Source organism: Andrena cerasifolii, chromosome 7, assembly GCF_050908995.1.
Source record: "Andrena cerasifolii isolate SP2316 chromosome 7, iyAndCera1_principal, whole genome shotgun sequence".
NCBI lineage: Eukaryota > Metazoa > Arthropoda > Insecta > Hymenoptera > Andrenidae > Andrena > Andrena cerasifolii.
The window spans coordinates 8,278,601-8,303,391 of NC_135124.1; the positions used below are offsets into that span (position 1 = coordinate 8,278,601).

Genomic DNA, 24,791 nt, shown 5'->3' on the forward strand with positions numbered 1-24,791 from the left:
CAAGAGCAAGCGGTTTCGGTTTGCTCGTTGCCAGATTCATTTAATTCCCTTCGGCTAATGCATTTTCATCTAGCGAAAGCTTGCCCTGGCCTTGGAAGCGTTACACACCTCGCCCCTTTCAGGTATCAAAGCTTCCGTGCTCCTTTATCTCGGCCCCTTTGTATTTTTCCCTCTGACCGTCGTCGTTTGCGATGCACAATCAAGCGGCAATATCATCGGCGTCGGTGCACAACCCTCGTTTCTGGCGACCGACTTAGCCGCCGGAGTTCGCGCACGCGCCCTTCCGGATCAGCCCTACGACGTGGCGAGAGATGGTCGGGAGAAAGGGGGAGAGCCAGCAAATCAATACGTATATGTCCGCCAGTGACCGGCCAGTTGGGGCTCATCCTTCGCGACAAGCGTGTCGAACATTGAAACTCCGTCGAAAATTCGTGGGCAGGCAGGTTTTATCCGCTGTTCCCTTGGACCGCCGCGCCGCCGTTGTCCGGGTGATCCGCTCCGCCCTGTTTCATAAGCGAGTGACAGCCGCTGCCGTGTTCGCCCTGTTGACGGAGACCAAGGATATTGCCCCAAGCTGCAAGCTGCCAGCTCTCAGAGGTAACTGACCCTGTGCAACAGTGCGAACGCTGAAGCTGAACCAAAGATCCACTCGAGAAGCCCGGTGACCTCGGCAGCAAGATCAATCCCGAGCTCCTCCTCATCGACATCTTCTCTCCTCCCGACTCGTCGATGTTATCGCGGCGATCACCGACAGCGTAAGCCCCCGCCCGGACTGTACGCGACGTAGCAGAAGGATCCGGAAAGCCCGAGAAGGCTCGAGTAGGGATTTCACCGATTTGTCTGGCGAGTGGTGATCGCTGGGTGGTCGTCGACTCCGTTGGAAGGGAGTCGAATCGCATCGCGATACCACGATCGAGCTACCAGGCACTCGAAAGGCCGCCAGGCTATTGGCACGTCTGCTGGGAGCGCGTGATTGCTCGTTCCTCACGGATTTCCCGAAACATCCCCAAAACGGCAACCCGTCGTCGCCGTGGTGCTGCCGGGGCCCCGCCGTTAGTCGCGAAAGATCGCGAGAAGGGAGCTTGGCAGAATCAACGGTGCGATCGGCCAGAGGATCGGCCTCCTCGTGCGCGACCGGCTCCACCGCCACCACCTACGCCGCTTACTGGCGGCCCAGTGAAATGGAGGAGAAGTCCTCGGCTCGCTTCTCCGAGTACCTGTTCGCCAAGATGGACGGGCAGGACGTCTCGGCCTCTCAGGGTCCCCGCAAGGTGACCGCCGACACCAGGAAGTTCCTGCGAGAGAACCTCCTTCTCGTAGTCACCCTTTCAGGCGTCCTCTTCGGCGTGACACTCGGTGAGTAACGGGATCATCGTGTTCAGGATGATAACATTAGAGATTAAAGTTGCACGATCGGGTAGATGGTTCGCGTGCTCGATGCATGTACGACAAGATGTCCCGTCGTCGGTAAATAAACAGATCATCGATATGCCAAGTAAATGTCAATCGCGTGCGCACTGGGGCTGAAAGGAGGGAACGGCGGAACGGTGCGTCATTGCCGCCGTGTGCCTGGCCGACAAACTTCCACACACCCGCGGATCCTCTTTATTCGTGGAGTCCAAGGCGCGGCCGTAAATGGGACAAAAAATTGTATAGCTGGTTCAGAAGCGCGTTATGTGCTCTAGGTAATGGCCGAGTGGTGCCAAAAGCACGCTACGCTTTCATCCATTACGAGGAAGCGTGCCAAGGTCGAGTTCATCCGATACGAGCCGATTTTAGTTCCACGGCCGATAGGCGCCGTACGGCCGAATCGATTCCGGGCTATAGATAACAACAATTTTCGCACCCCCTTATTCTTTAAACCGACAACGAGACGTCCTCGCGCGTCACGTGGAGCCGTTATGCGCGCGTTAATAACGACTCGTTATGCGCGCTACTTAACGATCGGGGCTTCGTAATCGTTCGATCTATACTTCCCGATGACGTTTCCTAGCCAGCTATCGCCGTTAGGAGACGATTAATTTCGCGAGGGACGGGCGGTGCCTCGTGTGCCTCGCGTGCCCTAATTGACAGACGAAAGGATCATCAGCGGTCCCGCGTACGAGCAACGTGAACGCCCCGATGCGAAACTCGCGTCAGTTACGTAATCCGCACTCAGGATATCTCGTTAAAAGGTGCCAATCATCGGCGAGAGGTTTCCCTCAAAAGTCTCATCTAATTAACTCCGCCCCCGCGGGGCCGGAAGGACAACCTTGGGCAGACGTTTCATCTACGCAGCACGAGCTACGGCTTTAAGTAGATAGAGACGCTCCGACAGACTCTAGAGCCGTCAACGTGTTTCCGTTTTCGCCGCGTTGCCTGTTTCGTGGATTCTCCGGTTCAATTATGCAGGGTGTTTGACAGAAACCTATCATCCACTTGGTTGGTATACGTCGATAAAGCAATTTGTTCTATAATTTACTCCTTCCATATGTATGGACCTACGTGTAGAGACCGGTGATTTATTCCGTCGCGAGTCAACGTAAAGCTCTACTTTGTTACATTTAAAGCGATGCGCTCTCCTTTCAGAAGTGCCTTCAGAAGCCGGACTTAACCTCGTTATTCCTTTCAGGGTTCGGCTTGCGACCCTTGGGCCTCGGCGATGACGCAGTTATGTTAATCAGTTATCCTGGAGAGCTCTTCATGAGGCTGTTGAAGTTAATGATCTTACCGCTGGTGATCGCCAGCCTTATATCGGGTAAAGCAGCCACAGTACACCAGCGAAGGTAGTTGGGGATGTTAAGTGGACCTACTGACGCAATCGGTGGTAAATTTTAGGATCGGCAAGCCTGAACGCAAGAATGAACGGAATGATCGCCGTCCGCACTTTGGTCTACTTCATACTCTCGTCCTTGCTGAATGCTGTCCTTGGCGTTGTCCTGGTTCTCCTCATTCATCCGGGCAATCCTGGAATAAGAAAATCGATGACAACCTCGCACAACGGACGAGCTGTCAACATCTTGGACAGCCTTTTAGATTTGGGAAGGTAGTTGCCTTGTGTCGTCGCGCAGCCACCTCGTACCTATCGTGGATATCGATCGCAATCGTTATTTTCATTCGTTTGCGTCGTCACGGACGGAGACAGCTCTCAGGAATTTTCCCACGATAAAAATGGAGTCCTTTGCCCGGTCGTCGGAGCAACGCTTGACTCGTTCCACTCACGTCCCAGCGGACAGGGATATCGTGAAGATTTTTCACGGTAACCTTGTCAGTTGCTGGAATAGTTTTATCGATTGCACTAGCCCGCCTTATGTATCTACGCGGGGCAGTAGCCCGCTCCAGGCGATAACATCGTTTAATACGTTTCCATGAGAGTGAACGTTGCTCCGAACCTAAACGACACATCCACTTGTCACGCTGCTCGGCAGTGCTTCTCCTCTCCTATTTACACGCGGCGATAAATTATCGGGGCAACACGACCATCTCGGCGGAGGATTAAGGTCGCGCATCGTCACGATCGGTGAAGTTTTTCTAAAGCCATCGTAATCGAGTGTGATACCCATCGCGATGGAAATAGACGTGTGTATATCGATCGTGCGTACCGAACAGCTCTGCTTAAAATGTATATTTCCTCGCGCATATCGTCGCGACCGACGCATCCGCCGATAAGCGCGGCTATCGATTAACACGCTTATAAAAAACGTCTCTGACTCGACCCTTTTCGTAGGAACATGTTTCCGGACAATATTTTCCAAGCAGCGTTCCAGCAGGTAAATTGTCTATTATCCAACGATGGGTGAACCGGTACGTTCTGTGTTAGACATTGAATTTTTTCTCGCCAGGCACACACTGTATACGTTCCGAAAACGCAGCCCTTTCGAAACCTCTCCGACTCGATGTCCACGGAAGTCCTCGGCGAGGAGGAGATGATGAGAGTGACTCAATACCGGAGCGGCACGAACACTTTGGGCATAGTGTTCTTCTGCCTGGTGTTTGGCACGTTCTTAGGTACGCTCGGGGAGAAGGGCCAAATCGTGATCGACTTCTTCAAGGCTGTTTTCGAAGTCATCATGCGCATGGTGTCGACAGTGATGTGGTGCGTATAAGTGACCGATGCGAGAAACAGGGAAGGCAGAAGACGGACAGATGAATTCTCAAGCGCCGGCATTGTTCGATTGTTCTTAGGATGACACCGGTGGGCATCACCTCCGTAATAGCTGGAAAAATACTCGGCGTATCCGATCTGGCGCTGGTGATGTCGCAGCTCGCCTGGTTCATCGTCACGATCGTGATCGGTGTGTTTTTCTATCAGCTGGTGATCATGCAGCTGATCTACCTGGCGTTCGTGAGAAAGAACCCTTTTAAATTCTACGCCGGCCTCGCCCAGGGTACTCTCACCGCCTTCGCCATGGCATCAACGTGAGTCGTCGATCTTCGAACTCAGCCCGACCTTCAGAGTACCCATTACGCCTGCCTCACATGGCCTCGGTCGTCATCGTCATCTAGATTCTCACCCCTTTGCTTTTCGTACTCGGATCCAACGCGGTGTTCTCCTTTCGATTTCTCATCGCGCGATCTTCGGTTTTGCGTTTCGATTTTCAGTTTTAAGTTTTCAGTTTTCAGTTTTCAGTTTTCAGTTTTCAGTTTTCAGTTTTCAGTTTTCAGTTTTCAGTTTTCAGTTTTCAGTATTCAGTTTTCAGTTTTCAGTTTTCAGTTTTCAGTTTTCAGTATTCAGTTTTCAGTTTTCAGTTTTCAGTTTTCAGTTTTCAGTTTTCAGTTTTCAGTTTTCAGTTTTCAGTTTTCAGTTTTCAGTTTTCAGTTTTCAGTTTTCAGTTTTCAGTTTTCAGTTTTCAGTTTTCAGTTTTCAGTTTTCAGTTTTCAGTTTTCAGTTTTCAGTTTTCAGTTTTCAGTTTTCAGTTTTCAGTTTTCAGTTTTCACTTTTCACTTTTCAGTTTTTAGTTTTTAGTTTTCAGTTTTCAGTTTTCAGTTTTCAATCTTCAGTTTTCAGTTTTCAGTTTTCAGTTTTCAGTTTTCAATCTTTAGTTTTCCATTTACAGTTTTTGATTTACAGTTTTTGGTTTTCAGTTTTCAGTTTTCAGCTTTCAGTTTTCAATCTTCAGTTTTTGTTTTACAGTTTTTGGTTTTGAATTTTCAGTTCTTGGTTTGCGGTTTTCGGTTTTCGGCGTGTCCGTTCCGTTTGCCAACCATTCTAAGAAATTGCGGCGGGTTCAAGTCAATAGGGAAACGAGGTCAGGAGTACACGATTCGAATCGATTGATAGAGACAATATGTTTCAGCCAGCCGAGAGGAGGCTTTGCGAGGCCGTGGTCCCGTTTTCCATTCCAAATCGCTCCAATTTTACATAGCGTTTCACAACGTCAGTACGTTGTTGAACGCTGACGAATCATTCATTCTTCCCCGTCCGAAATCGATCCCTCGTCGGGCTCCTCCTTACGTTTCTTTAATGTTCTCACATTTCTTATGGGGAGATCCCATCATGACCAATGAGAAAGAGAGAAAGAAAGAGAGAGAGAGAGAAAGGGAGAGAGGTATGCAGTTCCTGGTGGCACTTAGGATGCGGATACTCCCGGTTGTACACGAAACCGCGAACTTTCGGTGACGGCGGGCAAACCGAAATTTCGAGGGGATGAACATGGACTCGATGATAAAGGAGTATTACACGTACATATAAAAGCAAAGGTGGGAAGGACACGCATAAGTGCAGAAACGCACGTAGGACAGGATGATTTTGTCAGTGTCTCTTGAGCCGGAAATCAGCTGACTCCGTGTCACCTGGACTGGTTATCGGCGCGGAAGCCTTCGAGGCCATTAGCTATCCGAATCTTCCATCTTTTCGTCACCAGGAATATACACATAGGGTGGAGGAGGAAGATACGGCCGAACGAGGTTTCCGCGCCGAACAATGTTACTATTTAAGCATTTTCCATGTAAGAAAGGGAAACTGAAAAAAATATTGTTTGCTCGCGTCGAGCCCACTCTTCCAGGTTTGACGGCGACGTCCATCACTGGCCAGAACTGCTGAACTACGATCGTTTTCTTTCTTTGACTATTCATTGTTGCGGATCACGCGAAGCAACGATCATTTTTTCAGTTTATCCATCGCTATTCACCAGACATCCGTGCTCCCCTTTCACCATACCCGCTTCCGCCCCTCCGACCCCAGTCGTCCCTCGAATTTCCCTTTCATTCTGTTCACGTTCGTATCCTGCCCGTCCCCTTTCGATGCATCGTGGGACAGAGAAGCATTCGTACTTGAGCAAACGATCAAGTAACCCGATTGTTCCTTGAATGTGACGCGTCGAACCTTTTCCGTCCCATCGTCGCGGTGCTCGAGATCGTTGTAACGTCCTGCCACGCAAATATCTAATTCAACTTGTTTTCTATGTGGATTAACTTTTTCCAGAAGAGAGCGTACACAACTGTGCGTACACTGTGACTGAGAGAAACAGCTCTTAGTGTATCTGAACAGAGACTGTATGAATATCATGATGATGTATTAGAACACGCGCTGCACGCGGCCTTTTGCAGGTGGTTCAGAGATCGAGGGTGGGCCTGGTAAGTAATCGATGGCCGCAACATGAAGGTACCTACGATTGTCTGTTACAGAGTTAGGCCGACTGCCAGACACCACGGGGCGATCACCTGCGACAGCACGTCCACCCGATTAACCCCTGGTTCGATTTTCAGTTCGTCTTGCGGTCATTCTGGTCAATAGCTTCTCCGAGCATTTCCGTCGATAGAACTTGCGTGCGTCACCTCTGTGTGCTCTAGCAATTGGGTTTTAGCGCGTAACTCGTCAGCCTTCTTCTATCCTTTGATCCGCGCTGATCCAACTCGTTGCAATCGTTTATCATTCAGAATCACGTAATAACCAGCGAAGTTTTGCGAGAGTTTGTTAGACGACCTTCCGCCAGAATGACCCCTCCGCCGTGGGCACCAGCAAAGGAAGCGCGCAGAAATGATACTTCTATATCAATCGAACCGTGCGTCGCCCGATCATTCCTAACGCAGCTTTGTACAGGGCTGCTGCGCTCCCGGTCACGTTCCGCCTGATGACGGACAAGCTCAGAGTCGATCCCCGAGTGACCAGGTTCGTTCTGCCGATCGGCTGCAACATTAACATGGACGGCACGGCTCTGTTCGTCGCCGTGGCCAGCATATTCATCGCGCAGATGCACGGTATCGTTCTCGGCTTCGGCGAGATTATAACTGTCATGTGAGCAAGTCCATTCTAATAGCTTCCGATCCAATAGCCATTCAGCCGGGGCATGCGCGTAACGCTGGAACGTTTCTTCTTCAAGTTTAACGTCCACGGCCGCCTCCGTGTCGTCGGCTTCAGTTCCAAGCGCCGCCCTCGTTCTACTTCTTGTCGTCTTAAGCGCCATCGACGCCCCCGTTTACAACGTCTCGTTGTTATTCACCATCGACTGGTTCGTGTACGTATCGTTCTGCGAGGAATAACAGATGATAGGTGATCTTCGGATCGCCATACGTCATGCTTACGTCTGTACCAATCTAGGGACCGCATACGCACCACCAACAACATGCTGGGAGATTGTTACGCGGCTGCGGTAGTCGAGCAGCTGTCGAAGAAGGAACTGATGGCTCTGGACGCGGCAGCCTATCAGGTACGACAATAGCAGGCCGAGACGGTAAGGGTTAAAACGCCAGCGGCTGATGCGCGACTAACTTTTCAGTCGGAGACCGTTCTGCCGACGACCATCGCAAACGGATGCATCTCCGCCAACAGAGTACCTGATCCTGACACCATCGTAGTCGAGATGCAGGACGACACGAGGATAGCCGGCATCGCCAAGTAAACAAGCTTGTTGGTAGGGCTAGGCTATCACTTTGTACGATCACAAACGATCGCGTGCAATCATCCTGGTTTTCGCTATCGTCTTTTATTCTACCTCGCTACGTCCGAAGGGGCCGATTAGCTCGGCAATCGCAAACGGCTGCTCGGGTCGATTCGTTGGCATTTATAAATGATTCACGGCAGGCTTCTTTCATCGTGCGCGGAGGAGCTTCTTCGTTTCCTTGTTTTCGTGCATCATCTTTCAATTCTCTGGCCGCTGGATACAGTCGAAACCCTCCCTCCTCCCCCACGATAATCAATGACCCGCGTCAATTATATCGATCATCGTCCGAGTAACTTAAGGAGCGAGCTGCTCATTCGGGGCGAAACGTAACCGCGTCCGCCCACGAGCTTCACCCGTGCGCGTTCTTTTTATAACCGGCCGCGTAATTATTAAGCGTATCCCCCGCGATTTACGGTCGACCGTTCGTGCAGCGAGAATCGTGCCGCTCTGACCTAGAAGCCGTAGATCATTGTACCGCATAGCGCATAAATAACCAATCAATCGCAAATGTAGCGTACCAGCCGAGTGATTCATGCAAGGAACAGAACGAACTTTCGTACTGGCATTGTGCAAATGGCCGCACAATGACCTTAAGGGTGCATGGCACGATAAATCGAGCGTGGCGTCGGGGGGGAAAGGGAACGCATTTAACTTACCGGCAAACCAGTGCTGCTTCTCTCGACTATCGTCTGTTTACGCGGCACGGTCCAGCGAGTGATGAGGCTGCGTCAGCCGAGTTCCTCGACCGTGGGCTCGTTTTGCAACGGTAATCAAACGGCGACGCTTGCAGAAGCGCCTGTATTTAAAATTTAAGTTTCTAAAATTCATACCGCTGTCGAATCGACGGTTCCTAGATTCGTATCGCTGTATCGACTCTTGCCCGGCACTTGCGACCTGCAACCTTACGGCCATCAAGCACGGACGTTCACCGCTCATTGTCAAATATAGCAACGTGTGTCATTCGAGACTGGTCGGAACGCTTGATCAATCATCTCGCCGATCGATTTACTCCGCCCAATGCGATCATCATCTCCCGCTTGTTAAAACTGCTGCTTCTCGAATCGACGTTGGCGTCGAAGACGTCGCCCCTCAATCCTATTGTTTCGTTTCAGCATCAGCGTGTTGCAGATCCCCAGGAGCGTTACGGAGGAGACAGTCTGACCAGTGGTTCATCCGGATTTTAGTTATAAAATATCGTCGAGCGTATTGTTAACGAACGCGCGCTTTCTTCGCGGCATAGCCGAGTGAAAGTTGCGTTTCAACGAGGATCAAAGAAAGGGTACATTGTGGGCGCGGGTGCCACCTTTTTATCACATTGTCTTTTCTACAGTCGATGAGACGACCCATCACGATCTGCGAGCGTCACGGGATGCGCTCTCGCTGTAATATCCACGACAAGAGCATCTGGCCTCGAAACGGGGCGACAGGATGAATACCGAATATCAAACCCAAAGTCAATATCAAGAGGTGTAAACTACACGAGTACCTCGAAGGCGTAGCAATAACGGAAGTGTTATTCAGCTTTTGTAGTGGCTTCTTCGAGTGAATACTTGGAATAAATCGAGAGATCACCGATTCGATTGCACTCCCGAACATTTAACGATCGTCTCAGCGATCGAGCGCGCAAAAACAGCGTCGAATGTGGTGCCTTATTTTGAACGCGGCACTCAAACGTGCCGCCGTGAAAGTAGAAGAAGCTCCCTGATTTATCGATCTCACGACAGCATTGGCTCATCGCCCGAACAATAATTTTGGTGATCGATCATTGTACTGCCACAAGAATTTTTCCCATCGATACGTAGACATTCGACTGTCAACTACTTAGGTCTCTCCATTGTCAGGCAACGAGCGAAACGTTGCGCGGCACCACGAACAGTTCGTGACGTTCGGTCATCGTCCCTACGACGTTCGATCCGGATCGATTGTTGGCAATGACGTAGAAACATGTTCTGCGGTCCGTATTCGACCAGGGACAAGTAGATTTAGGGATGTTGTGATCAATGACACGTTTGACGCATTTAATGTAGGTTCCTTTAGCTTGTAACTGTTCACATTCAACTGAACTCTCAGACCATTGACAACCACAGCAGCTCGGTGCGCAGAGTTTTCGGTGAACCTCGCGGCGGCCGAACCGTGTGTCAGAAAGTAACGTTGGTCGCGTCCACCTGCCGAGGTCACTGCGTTTATTATCCCGCCTCTGTGCGCCACTCACAATTAACGTTCTCCCTCATAGATTAATTTAAGTCTCGAGACACAGTCCCCTGTTTCGAATCCAAAGTACGGACGAACGAAGGAGAAGATCAGATAGCGCTCTTTGACGGGCAGCCTCAAGACTGGACATGCCATTTCAATATGTCGTTTTAATATAAATACTACATACGTGTAACATTATAGGAGAATTACGAGGAGAATTCACTGACTCTAGGCACTAGGTACGTAGGTCGATACGTGTTCTACCGTAGAGACTGTTTAAATGTATTAGGTCGTAACAGATGAAATGTCCGATGTTTAACGACGACTTTAAGTCCGCATAGCTTGTTTTCTATTAAATTTTATTCATCAAAATAAGAACCATCGCGATACACGCATCTTCTCCATTTAGTTCCGAGTTTCGCGATTCCATTTGTACAAAAGTTCGGAGTTCCGGTATCAAGAAATTCTTTCATGGCATTTCCACCAGTTGCTTGATTTACAAAAGCTTCTCGGCTCAGGAGATGATCGAGGTGTTTAAAGAAATGATAATCCGTTGGCGACAGGGCAGGAGGATATGGCGGGTGAGGTAAAGTTTCATTCATTCAGCTTCTACACTATTAATCGCGTGATTAATAGCGTCATTGAAACGTGTGATTGTCGCGAAGGAGAAATGGCATAATTTCTGGCGCATCGTTTCGAGTTTAGCACAATACCACGAAGAAGAAACTGCTTAGATACATAAGCAAAAGAAATGAAGATCGGATCGGAAACCGAAAATTCGCGGCTTTAAAATGATACGTAGGCAAAGGTATTTATTGAAATAAGAAAGGTTTAGAAGATCGATACATGAAAGTCGGACATTTCATATGTTAGAGTCTAATAGGAATTAACTGGATAAAATAGAGCTTTGTAGTGCGTCGTTTAACCCCCCCGAATGATTCGCGTTGATTTCCAAGCCCGAACGTTATTTCCGTTGTACGATCCTGCTTCGCCGTTTGCTTTCCAACTTATTGGGTTGCAACCGAAAGCTGTTCACGTTGAAGTTTTCTCGTGCCACACCGTATTGCGCGACACCGGCTTTATTTTACCTTCGAACAGTGACCGATAAAGTGCTTTGTTTATAGCCTAGCAAGCTGGAGGGGAGAATAGAGAAAGAATTTATCGAGATACTTGAAAGACTATGTGTGAATATACTTATAAGGCTCAACGTGTTCTATAACAAGATGCAGGTTTATACGAGATTAAGCGTTGTGCTTTCTTCCAACTACCCCTGCTCCTCGCTCAACCCCATCTTCCTACCACAGGAAAGTAATAAAGGACGTGAGAACACGAGAATCATAGTTTCCTAAAAAATTCATTTATTTAAGATCCACCGTGACGTGGATCCTTGGCTCACAGGAGAGTCTTTGTACAAAGTGTTGTTTCTTTTTATACAAAATATGACATATCTATTTCCTAGCGTTCACGTATATTTATATATATATATATATATATATATATATATATATATATATATATATATACCTGGCTGAAGTTACGTCTACCGTTACATCGAGATTTCATTCGGCAGACGAACGCGAAGTAAACATTAGATGAGGGAAATTAAAGGGCGCATCTGTAGTTGCGCCACCGCGAATTCCCGGAACGAGTCGGTCCGCTCGTGGCCGCGCATTATCTACCCGACGCCGCCCCCCCATGCACGGGGAAACGTTTATTCGAGAGGTGGACTGGATTCACCTCGGTTCCTCGAGAGATTAGGTCACTGTACATCCGCGGCTTTCCGCGAGCGTGGGGGTCGGCATCGAATTCACCCCGCGCAAAGGCAGTCTATCGTTTTGATTATAAGGCGAAATCGTCCCTTATTTCGTCCATTCGTAACAGTATTATTTACACGATCACTTACAATTAGTAGCTAAGCGCCCGCGCCGGGCGTCACTTATTTACAAGGAATCGAGTATTTCATCGACCATCGATCGATCGGCTATCGACGATCGAAGCGGCAAGTTACAGTCGTATAGTACAAAAAGAGAAGTAATATCATCATAGAGGAATATCGGTGCAATCGCCTCCTTTTCGCCGACGATACGCTTAAGTACATTTCGCGCCTCGGTTGCCTCGCAGCAAGATAAGATTATCTACAAAAATTCATTTCGATACTACGGATACGCGCGAAAAAAAGGAGCGCTTGCTTATCACGAGCGGAATAAAATATTTGCACCATGGCGCCTTCGAGGATCCCATCGAAGGTCAGTCAACTTAGAGTCTCTATTTTATACACACCGCGCACTGGAGCCGTGCAACATCGAGTTGGCGCGAGCCCATCCTTCTCGACACATTGCGCGCGGATTTCAAGGCTTTGCGTGACTAATACTAACACCTGACGCAACGCGACGATGATTTCGAAGTGTCCTCAGATCCTCAGCTCGGCGTCGGTAACTGGAATCCCCCTGTTGGCGCCTTGGCTGGACCTCTGTGTGGCAGGCGGCACTAAAGGGCTGATGCTGGGGCTTCTGGTGGCGAGAGGGGACAAGGACGGAGAGAAGCTCGGGCTGAGGGCTGCCGAGGGGAACGTGGATGCATCGTGGCTGATCGGTGACCTGGGTAGTATGCCCCTGGCCAGCGCGGGAGCCGCCAACGATCTCGGAGCAACGGAAGTGAGCAACGGCGGAGGTGGAGCTTTATGTACAGACTTGGTCTTGCCACTGCTTCCCGAGTTTCCGCTTTGAACGCTCGCAGCGTCGTCTTTCAACCTGGCGATTTCGCTGAACACGTGGGCCAGGGGCTGATAGTGAGGTCCCCAGTCGAGGAGGTAGTCCCAGTTGTACGATCCCGTCAGCTCCTCCTCGCTGTGCACGATGGAGCTTAAAGAACCGTTCATGGACGGCCCCCCAGGAACTTCCAACCCCGACATCGGTCTTCCAGGTTCGCCGATCTTTCCGTAGATCAATGTAGCGATGTCCGCTTCCGTGGCAGCCTCGTCCTCGAACAAATGTAAACTATCGAGAGGCAGGGCTTCGGGTGGTCTTCTCGGTGTGCCAGCTGGAGGGTCGACGATACCCAACCTGGCTAAGTATTCCTGAGTGTTGTGGACCGACAGATCGCTCGCAGAGTCCCCAGTCTGCTGGCCCTCGTTGATCATCCGAATCTCCTCGTCCTCTCCGTCATCCTCGGCCGAGCCTCTGCCCGATGATCCGGACTGATCGCTGCCAGATAATTCAGAAGTGGCCTGCTGCTGTCCGGATTGGCCGGAGGTACCGTACGGTGGTATCTCGTCGTACTTTGGGGGCGCGAATTGACAGGAAGCGGCACCCCCCGCGCCGTTAACATTCCCCGAACCCCCGTTGCCCGCTGTACCAACTCCAGTCACGTTTCTGATAGGAATGGTGTCGAAAGCGCTTGGATCCACATAGCTGTTCGAGGCGGTGGCGTTGCTCTCCCCGTTCAGACCCGGCTTCGACCCGGGTTTCTTGTGCCTTCGGTTTCGGAGATGTAGATACAAGAAAGTGGCTCCGAAAGCGATGACCAACAGGAGGAGAGCGATCAGCAGACCCAAGGCCCAGTCTGCTAAGCCTCCGGTTGCAGCCACAGCCATGTTGGAGCCGATGTCTGTCGGGGTGGCCAAAGCCGTGGCGCCTCTTGCTTCGTTTACATCGTTATCGTCCGTCAAAGTGATTTCCACCACCGTCATGTTCGATAAAGAACCCTGCCTACCGGAGCTAGCGCTGACCACCAGCCGCGACGACTCTTCCACGTCCATGTCGATGTGAATCAACTTCTGCTTCACGATCAGCGCGCCCGTGGTGCGATTCAGCTTGAAGTAAGGGTGCTGAGAAGTCAGCTGATAGACGACCCGACCGTCAGGTCCCTTATCGCGATCCGTCGCCGTCACATGCCCAATCACTGTTCCAGGGAGCACCTGAGCTCCGCTTTTCATCCCAAATCTGTACATTCTCTCTGTGAACTGAGGGTAAAACTCGTCCCTGGACTCGATTTCCACCCTGACTCTCACGGCGGCGGTTCGGCCGCCGGTGTCGGTGGCTCGCAAAGTGAAGGCGTACCGATTACGCAGCTCGTAATCGAAAACTGCGCGCGTCGTCACTGTGCCGGACTTCCCGTCCACGGCGAACAGCTTCCAGCTGTCATCGATGTCGGAGAAGCCTGTCGCGGCAGCGGAGACTATAGAGTAATTCAAGGATCCGAAGATCCCGCGATCCAAGTCCGAGGCACGGGCCGAGAAGACGGTGGTCCCGATAGGTTCGTTCTCCCCGACGAACTCCAAGTACTCCGACACTGGGAATTTAGGGGAGTTATCGTTGACATCCTCGAGACGAATCCTGAGCCTGGCCAGCGCACAGAGAGGAGAGACCGGGTCGCTGTCGCAGGCCATCACCACGAGATTGTAGATCTCCGGCTCCAGGTCGCAGTCGAGGGTCGCGTTCACCAGCACCGCGCCGGTGGTTTTCTCCACGCGGAAGAGGCCAGCGTCGTTCCCAGAGGTGATCTCGTACACCAAGTTGGCGGCTGCGCTTCCAGCCAGGTCGTCGTCTTTGGCGCGCAGCGTCGCGACTACCGTCCCACGGACTGCGTTCTCCTTGATCGACACTTGATGAAGCTCCTCCAAGAACCGTGGGTAATTATCGTTCACGTCCTCCACCGTCACGATCACCGTGACAGGCTCGTCTCCCACTAACGACCCGGTCGTCATGTTCTCGTTCTTCGAGCCAAGTCGCAGAACATACCTGAAACATTAGTGCCACCGTTAAGTAGTAACGAACGAAGCCTTTCTACTCGTCGATCTTTTTAACCCTCATCCGTCCCTCGCGTTAATTTCACACAGTTTTCCCGTAGTAAGTTATACTGTTCTATTATTTGTGATTCTTATAGGCAAGCAGTATGTCCTGCGCATCTTTTTATTTTATGCGAAAGTTGTGAAAAATCAAAGATGTAAATGTTAACTCATCAATTTGAAGAAATAAGTATTCATAAATAACTGTTTACCTTGTCATTTCATCGACCTTATACCGCTGTGTCAATTCGAAACCGAGGGACAGATTCAGTTCGTTAAATGAGGAACGTCTGTGGGTTAAAGGAGCCGTTCTTACCTGTCTTTCGTTTCTCTGTCGAGCGCTTTGGAGAGAATCAATTTTCCCCTGGACACTTCGAACGTTCCGCTGTCGTCGCCGGCGACGATGGAACCGTCCAACAGGTCCACGTCGGACAGTCTCATGAGCGTGGTTCCTCTGAGGGAATTTTCCTTGGCGGTTATCTTGTACTCTTTGCCAGGCAGGGCGCTCTTCAAGCTGCTCAATCGCACCACGACCGAGCAGATGGACGACGCCGGTGGTTTGCCGTAATCTTCCGCCACGACGGCCAGCTCCATCTCTTTGGGCAGGGGTCTCGGTATCGCGGTACGATTAACCGTCAGAACACCGGTCACGGGATGCACCGAGAAGCCCTTGGTAGCCTTCAGCAGATAATATCGGACCCGGCTGTTATCCTCCGTGAGGTCGTCGTCGGTGGCGTTCACCGTCAGGATTTCTTGCAGATCGCCGCGTCCCTCTGCGCAGAAAGCGAAGGGAAGGTGATATAGAGAGTTAGATTTTAGGCGGCAGGAAAAGGGATGCGCTGGAAGGGCAAGTGGCTAGCTACTATCGATTCGCGAGAGAGTACTCGAGGAGGGCCTGGGACAAAGATCGAGGGATCACGGGCGCGAGGTCAAGTACCCTCCACCTCTTTTTGTCGGGTGGTACGTCCTCGAGCAGCATCACCACCGCCACCACCTCCGGTTCTTTCTTTTCTTGGTAAAGGAGGAGGATAAGCCGTCCTGACATCGGCCTGAACGGAAGTATGAAATAATAACCAGTTATATAAATCGCTCGGCCGAGCCGTTGGGCCCAGCTTCGCTGCACCGTACAAAAATCATTTCGATGCGTTTCAAATCGTCGGATAACTCGGCATTAATGTGCCAACCTCGGACCCAAAGCGGGGAACGAAGACAAAGAGCCCTCTGCGGAGGGAACGAGAGAGGATGATGGAAGGGCAGAGAGGTGGAGAAGCTGAAATAAAACTTTACGGACGCGCAGCCCTTTGGGGATGTCCGTGGCGAGGAGGTAGGGCGAGCTCGGGGGGGATCATAACCGAGAAGTGACAGGTACTCTATAATTATTGCGAGGTGCGTATGACCGTGGCCGTGGAGTATGCGTGTTCGCGTATCCGAACGCCTCGGTGGGACGAATCTAGAGACGCGGTAGCGTCTCGACGCCAAGTACATGGAAAGACACCCTGTATACGTCGACTGTCGCTGCCGTGTGTCTTTACTCGTCGCCCGGCTATTCCAACCTAACCTGAAACTTGATTCGTTAATATCTCATCAAGCCTGCAATATTTCCTAAATTCAAAGGCATTTTTCTCGTGTAAACCGAATATAAGCTTTCGATCAAGACCAAATTCATTAAAATCGGTCCACGCATGTCAGAGATATCGTAATATAGTGTCATGGATCTGTCAGAAACGGTAAGTTTTCTTCTTCTCCTTCAATTTCGTCAACTTTCGTCAAGATGATACGTATACGCGTTACACGCTCACCTTCACCCAAAAGGGAGACTAACACATGTTTACCTATACTATTGAATTATAACCTGCCAAGTGTGAATCACTCATAACCTACGAAGTGTGAAACCTGTGAAGTTGCCCAAATTTGAAATGTCACGAGTTTTTACACCACATTAGGACACTGAATTATTGTCTCAATTAACAAGGTAAGTCGTCAAACGTTTTTAATATACTTTTTATGTAGTCGCAGCTTGGAAATTGTACGGAGAAGGTTCTATTCGACAGAGATCTTTCGCATAAATTTCTGAAAATTTGTATCATGCATGTACAAAATAATATATTGTAACAAATTGTATTTAGATTGTTAGATATATTTTTATACCAGCAAACTATTATTATTAATTTAGAGTTTCTATGTAAAGCTTGCTTATATACATAGAAATGAAGGGGACGCACAGGCTTTGAGGTTGTCCGGAGAGGTTATTAAATAGATTAGATAGATAGAGAAGCATCTTCTTTCGCACAAGTTTCTGGAAATTTGTCAAATAAGGTAAATGGACAAAATTTAGTTTATTTAAATTTAGCAATGTGGAGCAAGTCGCATTAGTGGACATAGTACGCTGAATACGCGTCTCCCTTGATACTTTTCAATTGAAACTTTTGTGAAAGACATTCGTAATACTTTAAAATCCACAGTAATAGCCACGCTATTCATTGATTTTATTAGTTTCCCATTAATAATATTTCAATTCACCAATAAACATACTAAATTAATTTTATTCCAACACCAATAAAATGTGCGTTAAAAATGTTGGATCTCTTAGTTCATTTTTGCTGAATTATTACCCTTAACATTTAAATTTCCTGCAACAAGACTTTCTTCCATATGCTCTCACCTTCTTCGGATAGATTTTGTAGTCTCTACACTTACTATAGCAACGGGCCACTCTATTTCTATATAATAAGTTTTACGTTAAGTTCTAACTAAAAAATGTATTTTTAATATATTTACAGATATTTTATTTTATATATTTACAGATCAAATACTTGACCTGGCGAGGCAAGTTATTCTTAGATCATCAATACTCATACTCTCGCGGGCTTTCAGATAATTTGTCAATTTAAAACTCTGACAATATGAGTACACTTTCATTATTTTGCGTTTTTAAATAATTCTTATTCATCCGCACCTTGACCTTGCCTCGCCAGGCCAAGTATTTGACTGAAAGCACCTTTATGTACTTGCAGCTCATTTTGATTTCACATATTTTTTTGTTTTACTTATTATTATCTTCTATTTTTTGTGATTTATTTGATTTCATGTACTTGGCGTAATTTTTATACTTTTTTGAAGTTTTTCATGGGGCTTCGCTGCACTTCACAAAACTTCACAGAACTTAACTTCGCAGGGAGGAAGCCCCGCGATTAATCCCCCTCCTTCTTTCCAGAATATATCCTGCCTTCCCGAGACACCTTAATACGATTTTGATAATCGCCAGATTAAATCGTCCCGCTTGTTCGTTGATCGCGATATAAACGATCCGCCACCGCGTCCCCATATACATAAGTGCGTCGCGTCGCGTCGGGGCGAAATTGAAAACACCCAAGTGCCTCCGAGGAAAATTAGCCCCTCGTCGTAAATTCACCGATAACCCACCCCCTGGCCTAGGTACTAAATAGCATCGTTATCGCTTAACTTGGCGCAATCGATTTCCTCGGCTCTCCCGTTCGGTCCGTTTTCACGAATCCACGCGGCGAAGATGGAGAAGAGACGGAAAGAGGGAGATGCAAATTCGCGAGGCCGTCGCCGTCGCCGTGGGAGCTCCCTCTCCCCCTTTCAACTCTTTCCACGTCCACGTCCACCTCCTGCCAATCCACCCTCCCCCGGCGCCCCTCTACCGCCCACCCAAATGCACCATTAGGCGCGGGCCTATGTATTTTTAATAAGTTTCGAGAGTCCTCGAAGCCGGCGATCTCGGCCGGCGGTTGCAGCGAAGGCGGCTTTTCGGTTGCCTCGCAAACGGTGTCCTCGCGTTTATTTATGTGCGAGGCGTTCGCAATTCTCCTCGTCCCCTGCTCTCTCCCTCGTCACCCTCTTCCCGTGCCATCTCTGCCGTCCCTTTTCATCCGTCTCTCCCTTTTCTCCTTCCCCTTGGTCGCTGCTCCCTTCAGCGATCGAGCAGCTAGCTTTTCATCGACCCCTCCCTTCGCACCCCACTCTATCTTTCATCCTGCACTCTTTTTCATCCTTTTCGCCCCTTGGACCCTACCGCTCTCTTTACTTCTCTTTCCCTCTCTTTCCCGCGCTTTATCTCGGCGCGGTGTCAATTCGAGTTTGGAACACGGGCAACAGGACAACGCGTGTCTACTAAAAACCAGTTTTTAAACTCGCGTTTATTTCGCGCCGAGGGACTTGCCTCGGGGTCCACAGTCCCTCTCCAAGTCTCTCTCTCTCACTCTCGCTCTCTCTCTTACTCTCTCCCTTTCGCAACCATCTCCTCAATGAAATACCGATCGAATAGACTCCCCTAACGATTATCTACGTTCCCTCGGTGAAAAGTGTTATCTCCGCCGGAGAGGCGCGATAACGGCCCACGGATTCACAGAAGTTTCTGGCCGAATTACTCACCCGGCAAGGTGGCGATGTACGCGGACTGCTGGAATCGAGGCGCGTTATCGTTGAGGTCCGCAACACGAACGATCAAGTCCGTCGTTGCCTCGTGCATCCCATCGCTGGCTATCACTTGCAGGCTATATTCCGACCGCGATTCAGCGTCCAGGCGTCTCCGAAGAACGACCTTGCCTCCGTACCTGTCGATGCTGAAGGGGCCCGGGCTGGTCACGTTACCGAATCGGTAGGTCAGAGCCGGGGAACTGTCCACGTCGTTGGCCGTCATGGTCGTTAACACCGTCCCGACCGCTGTACCTGCGTCAAACGTAGTCACACATTAATACCTCCTCCAATCTCGCGCTCGCAAAGTCCAATTCGCCTACGCAGGCTAGAGACCATCCGCTGACGTCAGCCACCCAGCGGAACACACGACGCTTTCATCGCAGGTAAATGAAAGATCGCTGGATCAGAAACGGAACACGCTCCGCTCCTGATGAACCGTTTAACCGCGACATTGAACCGCCGTCTCTTTATCGTCGCACAATGCCAGACACCGTTGTTACTGATGAATGGCGTCGTTATGCTCCCCGGTCCCTTCCCTCTACGTCTTTTTGTCCTCGGGCCCGAAGCCACTTTGTCACCGGCTGGCGATCATCCGCGATACATACAATATAGAGCGGCGCGTCGCAGCTCCCGGATCGAGGCGAGCCCTTCCGCGAACTTAAACACACTTCGGGGGAGTCGCGTTTAAAATGCATTGAATCCCCTACTATCGGCCCGTTTTATCTCGCTCGTGTGCCGAGGAGAGGCTGAGCGAATCCCTCGGAGGATTCGGGTCCGCGCGCATCGTAGGCGATAATCTCGAGCGTGCCGCGAGCAAATTACGAGACAGAGAGAGCTATCTGCCCCTCGGTAGCACGGTAGCCGAGCCGGGATATCGAAAACCGAGGCCCAGGACGAAGTCGAAAATCTGCCAGCATCGTCACCCTGATCGCTTCGTCGAGCAGGGAGGATTACGCTTACCGCGGGGAAACACGCGGGGGCAGTTTCGTGCGCGATGATCGGAGCCAACATAAGAGAATTACATATTTCGCGGCGGTGGCACGGTGCGCGGCCGCACGGGTTCGGAGACTAGCTGGCACGCGGCCACGTTTGCTCGTAAATTTCGCGGGCGATCGTTAAAGTCGTGCGAATCGGTTTCGAGAGTGGCCGCGTCCCTGAGCGAACACGTGGCCTCTGCCCACCCTGTGCCCCTATGGCTCCGGTTCCGGTTCCGGTACCGTTCCTCCGGCTCGGAAGCCAAGACAACGATCTCTCTATCTGGATGATCCTCGGCCCGTGAGCTAGCCGCACCTTCCGCTTTCCCGCTCCGGTTTGCAGAACTGGAACGGAGCGCCTACAGAACGAGGCGAATGCCGAAGAAACGCGCCAACAGCGAAATAATAAATTCCCATCGGGGTCCACTCGATCTTCGTAAGTTATATCGAGTTAATTCTGATTACCGGAGGTCTCGGGCACTAGCGGATCGAGTACGAGACGGCGGTGTGCTCCATGTACGGAAAATCCGCTCGTCGGTGGTCTACCATTGTCTCGGTTTCTCGTGTCAGTGCCAGTTTCGGAACCGATTCGATCGATGCTGTCGATTAAATCCTCCTTCGGACGTACGCGCGTGTGTAGAGGGCACGCGGCTATGTGTACGCGGGAAGCCCCTTCAGGAACAAAGGCGTGGGGCTATCAAACATCGGCAAACCGCACCTCTCGTTTTAGGCCGAACGATAATTATATACGCCGCGTCCACCGGGATAATTAAAAACAATTACTGTGCGCTTCGCTAAAATATGAGCGGTCGCGAACCCGGGATCGTTTTTCACTGCTGCACGGCTCAGCCGAATAACGATGCGTTCGATCGACCGGTCGGGGATCAACGACACTGTTTGCTATTCAGTTTCTTCTTCGTGCAACTCGCTCCGCTCACTCGCGATGCATCGTATCGGAAGTGTATGGAGGAGATACGTAATGGGTTAATCCAGCCGAATTCAGCTTTCGTAGGTCTGTCAAAGGACCACGAAATTCCGCGGCGGCAGGTGCTCGAGAATGCTGGCGCGATCCTGGATCCCCGGCACACGTAGCGCGGCCGCGGTATTAAATAAATTCTATCGAGCGGTGCATCGGGGAATAGAAGTGGTAGCAGTCTCGTTTGCGCCGGGGTTGAAGTTTTATGGTGATACAAATTAGATAGCGATCTCGCGTTACTCTGTTGCCGCGCGGGCACGCGGCCTTTCGTGTTGAACGTTCTTAGAAGTTTACAATAAGAAGCAGAAGAGCAGGCGACGCCAGGGAAAGGACAAGAAGAAAGAGAGGGCGAAGGAGGAGGAGTGGTAGTGAAGAAAAAGAGCAACGGGATGAAGAAGAAGTGAACGAGAAGTGCGGCAAGATGAGAGGGACAGTAAGACGAAGTCTCGCAATGTAAATTAAATGAAGCGTGTTTGAAGTCTCGTGGACCGAAGTCCAGAGTACAGCACGTAGAAAAAAACCCTGCTACATGAGCAGTCAAAGAACCTTACCGCCCAAAATTTCAACCAAACTCGCGCTTTCAACTGCCACAGATTTTTTATCACGCGTCATCTAACTCTACCCTCTACTTCCTGTGCACGAGCAAGCGTGCACTTGGAGGAGGACAGTAGCAGCGCGACGCTGGCCCTTGCGCGTCAAATGCGAGGCCACCTTCGCCCGGCACCGCTCCATTGAATCGTATCTGTCAATGGGGGAACAATATGAGGAACCGAGCAGGACGAAAGAACCACGGGAATAAGGTCAAAACGACAGAGGGAGAGAGAAAGAGAGCGTGCAGTGTACCCGAACGGTACGGGCATTCGTAACCTCCCCTAAGTTATGCAAATTGTTCCGAACAGTTGGACTTTAATGCCTGCATAAATCCTTTGCCACTTAACTTTATACATCGAGAGTAGTATTCACTCCCACCTCGGCAGCTCACCTCTCCCCCCCTCTCTCTCTCTCTCTCTCTTTCTCTCCATTGGCCCTACGCGTGTTCTGTTCTTCTTCCTTTCTACTTTTCTCGTTCCCCTTTCGACCTTTACGTCCACTCGTCTCTTTCTCCGGCCGTTTCGCGCCTCGCTCGATCTCCTAACGGATCCTCGTGCTTCACTTTGCCACGCAGAAACGTCTCTTTCCTCGTTCGCGTGGGCGCTCTCGGAACAAATTTATCTGCCGTGGCATCCACTAGATTTCGAGGAAACCAGGACGAGTAGATGCGCACGCGACGTTAGTGAAATCCTATCCGCGGCTCTCTACCGATACCCCAGAGCCTGGGGCTTGCTCCATGGGCGCTCTATCCCCCGAAGCGTGTCCTCGGGACGGTAGCTGGTGATCCCGGGGTAGCTGAGCCTATCCACCGGTGCAGGGACCGCGAAAGAGTCTCCACTGGGCAGCATTTCTACTCGAATCGAAACGAATCATCTTCCCCCTTCGCAAAAAATCTGTTCCTTTCACTGAGCTTTTCATAAGAAGGCCAATTAGGCGTCGGAACAAGATCGTCTGACGATTGCGAGGCCCGTCGCGATCGGGCTAATTGGAAGCGACACTAAGCGATGAAATACAAGGAGGCGTGCACGATTTCGCGTCCGCTCGTAACTTCTTTACGCACGATCGCGGATAGTCTAGCTAATAATCGCCGGTTAACCTTCGTTTCCACCGCACATTAAGGAGAACAAACGCTGTAATTGGACTATACGAGCGGCGCAATTATCCAGCGCGTTTAATTTCTAAGCCTCGACGGCATTTATGCTACGCGTTTCTTTAGAATACGGCGGACGCCGTTTGTCCCGGCGCCGTTAACGAGCGTATCGCGACAGCGTACCTTCGGAAACGGAGATGATGCTGTGCTCCGGGAAAGTCGGCTGATTGTCGTTGATATCTATCACTCGGACGCTGAGAGCGGCCGTGCCGGTCAGCTGCGGGTTACCCTGGTCCGTCGCGATGATCGTCAGCCTGTACTTTTCGCGGATCTCGCGATCCAGGACTATGTTGGTTCGAACCACGCCGCTGTACGGTGGGCTAATGGTGAAGGCGTTGTCAGGATTGCCGTCGACGATGTGGTAGAGGATCCTGCTGTTCATTCCTTGATCAGCATCACTGGCAGAAAGCTGCTCGGAATCGAGGAACAGAAATTGCGTTAGAAAGGACACGTAGGTACTTCTGGGTAGAAGGGTGCGTGGGACGCGCGTTACCTTGACGACAAAGTCCCCTTTGACGTTGCCTTCGAGAACAATAGCAGAGTACTGCGTTTGAGTGAACACGGGTGGATTATCGTTCACGTCGGACACCCTGACGACCACTTTGACGTAGGCTTCCAAAGGGTCTGGCCCAGCAGTCCTAGCGACCACGGTGAGAACGTGCTTGGAGCTTTCCCTGGGCTCCTCCTTGGACAGCTGTCCTTCCAGGGACCTCCCCCACGAGTTCGTGCGCCCATCGTCCGTCTGCTCCTCCGTGGGCCTCACTCTCAAATCGATCCACAGCTCCGCGTCCAGTCTCGCGGGATCGCTGACGCGCAGCAGCCCGGTGTCCTCGTCAATGGTGAACGTACCGAAATCGTTGCCCGATCCAAGGGAGTAGGAAACGTGCTGCCTCCTGCCATCCGATCGGACAGCTGTCACCTGGACCACCTCTGTGCCAGCCGCAGAATTCTCTTGAACGACAACCTCGTACGTCTCGTTTTGAAACTTCAGCACCGGCGTCAAGTCGGCCAGGTCCCCGACCTGCAGCTCGATCAAGCCTCGCGCGCTTTTAGGAGGGTTCCCCTTGTCTCTGGCTAGTACCTCCAAGTGATAGGTCTTGCCGTTGTCCTGAGACAAGGATAACGCCGCGGTCACCGCGCCCGTGCTCGGATGTATCCTGAACTTGGGCTTCTCTTGCTCCTGGAGAAACGAGTAGACGATCTCTCCGTTCGGACCCTCGTCGGCGTCGCTGGCCACCACACGGAAAATGTTCTTCTCTGGCTGGGTACCGATCGACACCCTCGCGCGGAAAGGGTACTCGGCGAACACCGGGGCATTGTCGTTCACGTCCCTCACCCGAATCTCCACGGGAATCGACGTGCTCCTGGCCTCGTACTTGCCGCTGTCCGTCGCCACGACCACGAAGTTGTAGGAGCCTTGGCGTTCTCGATCCAACGGTCTGCGACAAATAATCGTGGAATAAGATTTCATGAATTCGTCGTGCCGCGAGAGTAGGATAGGTGACTATGCTATCTGCTCACTTCCCACTCTACCTTCTTTCAAGCATGCCACCAAAGCTTTCCAACCCAATCATCCGCGCATAAACTACTTAGGCTAATCTGTCTCAGGTCAGGCACAACAGCAGCCACGCTGAGCCTCGTCTATTCCGTCAATTATATAGGTACTAATTGCTAACTGTTTTGTATTGTAAATGGTGGAACAAAGACGTTCTATTACGATTATCATTATTATTATTAATATTATTAATCATTCACGGAGGGAGGCTGAAGGAACGCGATTTTTAGTTGCCCAGGGTAGTTCTTGTCCGCGGCACATTAG

At 50.6% G+C, this 24,791-nt stretch overlaps 2 protein-coding genes across 8 annotated transcripts in view; one reads left to right on the top strand and one right to left on the bottom strand.

The window, feature by feature from the left end:
• Positions 1 to 864: 864 nt before the first annotated feature.
• On the top strand, positions 865 to 11,390 carry Eaat2 (Excitatory amino acid transporter 2). 3 transcript variants are annotated; one of them, XM_076817314.1, is made up of 11 exons: positions 865 to 1,356; positions 2,612 to 2,737; positions 2,818 to 3,025; positions 3,707 to 3,749; positions 3,822 to 4,075; positions 4,165 to 4,398; positions 7,022 to 7,216; positions 7,302 to 7,436; positions 7,520 to 7,628; positions 7,698 to 7,816; positions 8,975 to 11,390. In XM_076817314.1, exons 1-11 carry the CDS (start codon positions 1,182 to 1,184, stop codon positions 9,021 to 9,023), a joined length of 1,647 nt encoding a protein of 548 aa, XP_076673429.1. In that variant the 5' UTR covers positions 865 to 1,181; the 3' UTR covers positions 9,024 to 11,390. The 3 variants fall into 3 exon arrangements, with proteins under 3 accessions (XP_076673429.1, XP_076673427.1, XP_076673428.1); XM_076817312.1 differs by having other exon boundaries at positions 1,039 to 1,356; positions 7,698 to 7,832; XM_076817313.1 differs by lacking the exon at positions 865 to 1,356 and adding an exon at positions 2,298 to 2,421.
• Positions 11,391 to 11,552: 162 nt separating this feature from the next.
• Ds (dachsous cadherin-related 1) overlaps positions 11,553 to 24,791 on the bottom strand; it is a 291,395-nt gene continuing 278,156 nt past the window's right edge. For all 5 annotated transcript variants that reach the window (XM_076817177.1, XM_076817182.1, XM_076817181.1 and 2 more), the window contains 5 exons: positions 23,466 to 24,411; positions 23,096 to 23,381; positions 19,237 to 19,533; positions 15,158 to 15,614; positions 11,553 to 14,794 (listed from right to left, as the gene is read on the bottom strand). In XM_076817177.1, the coding sequence (XP_076673292.1) occupies positions 12,466 to 14,794; positions 15,158 to 15,614; positions 19,237 to 19,533; positions 23,096 to 23,381; positions 23,466 to 24,411 (4,315 nt within the window). In that variant the 3' untranslated portion in view covers positions 11,553 to 12,465. The remainder of the gene's footprint in view (positions 14,795 to 15,157; positions 15,615 to 19,236; positions 19,534 to 23,095; positions 23,382 to 23,465; positions 24,412 to 24,791) is intronic.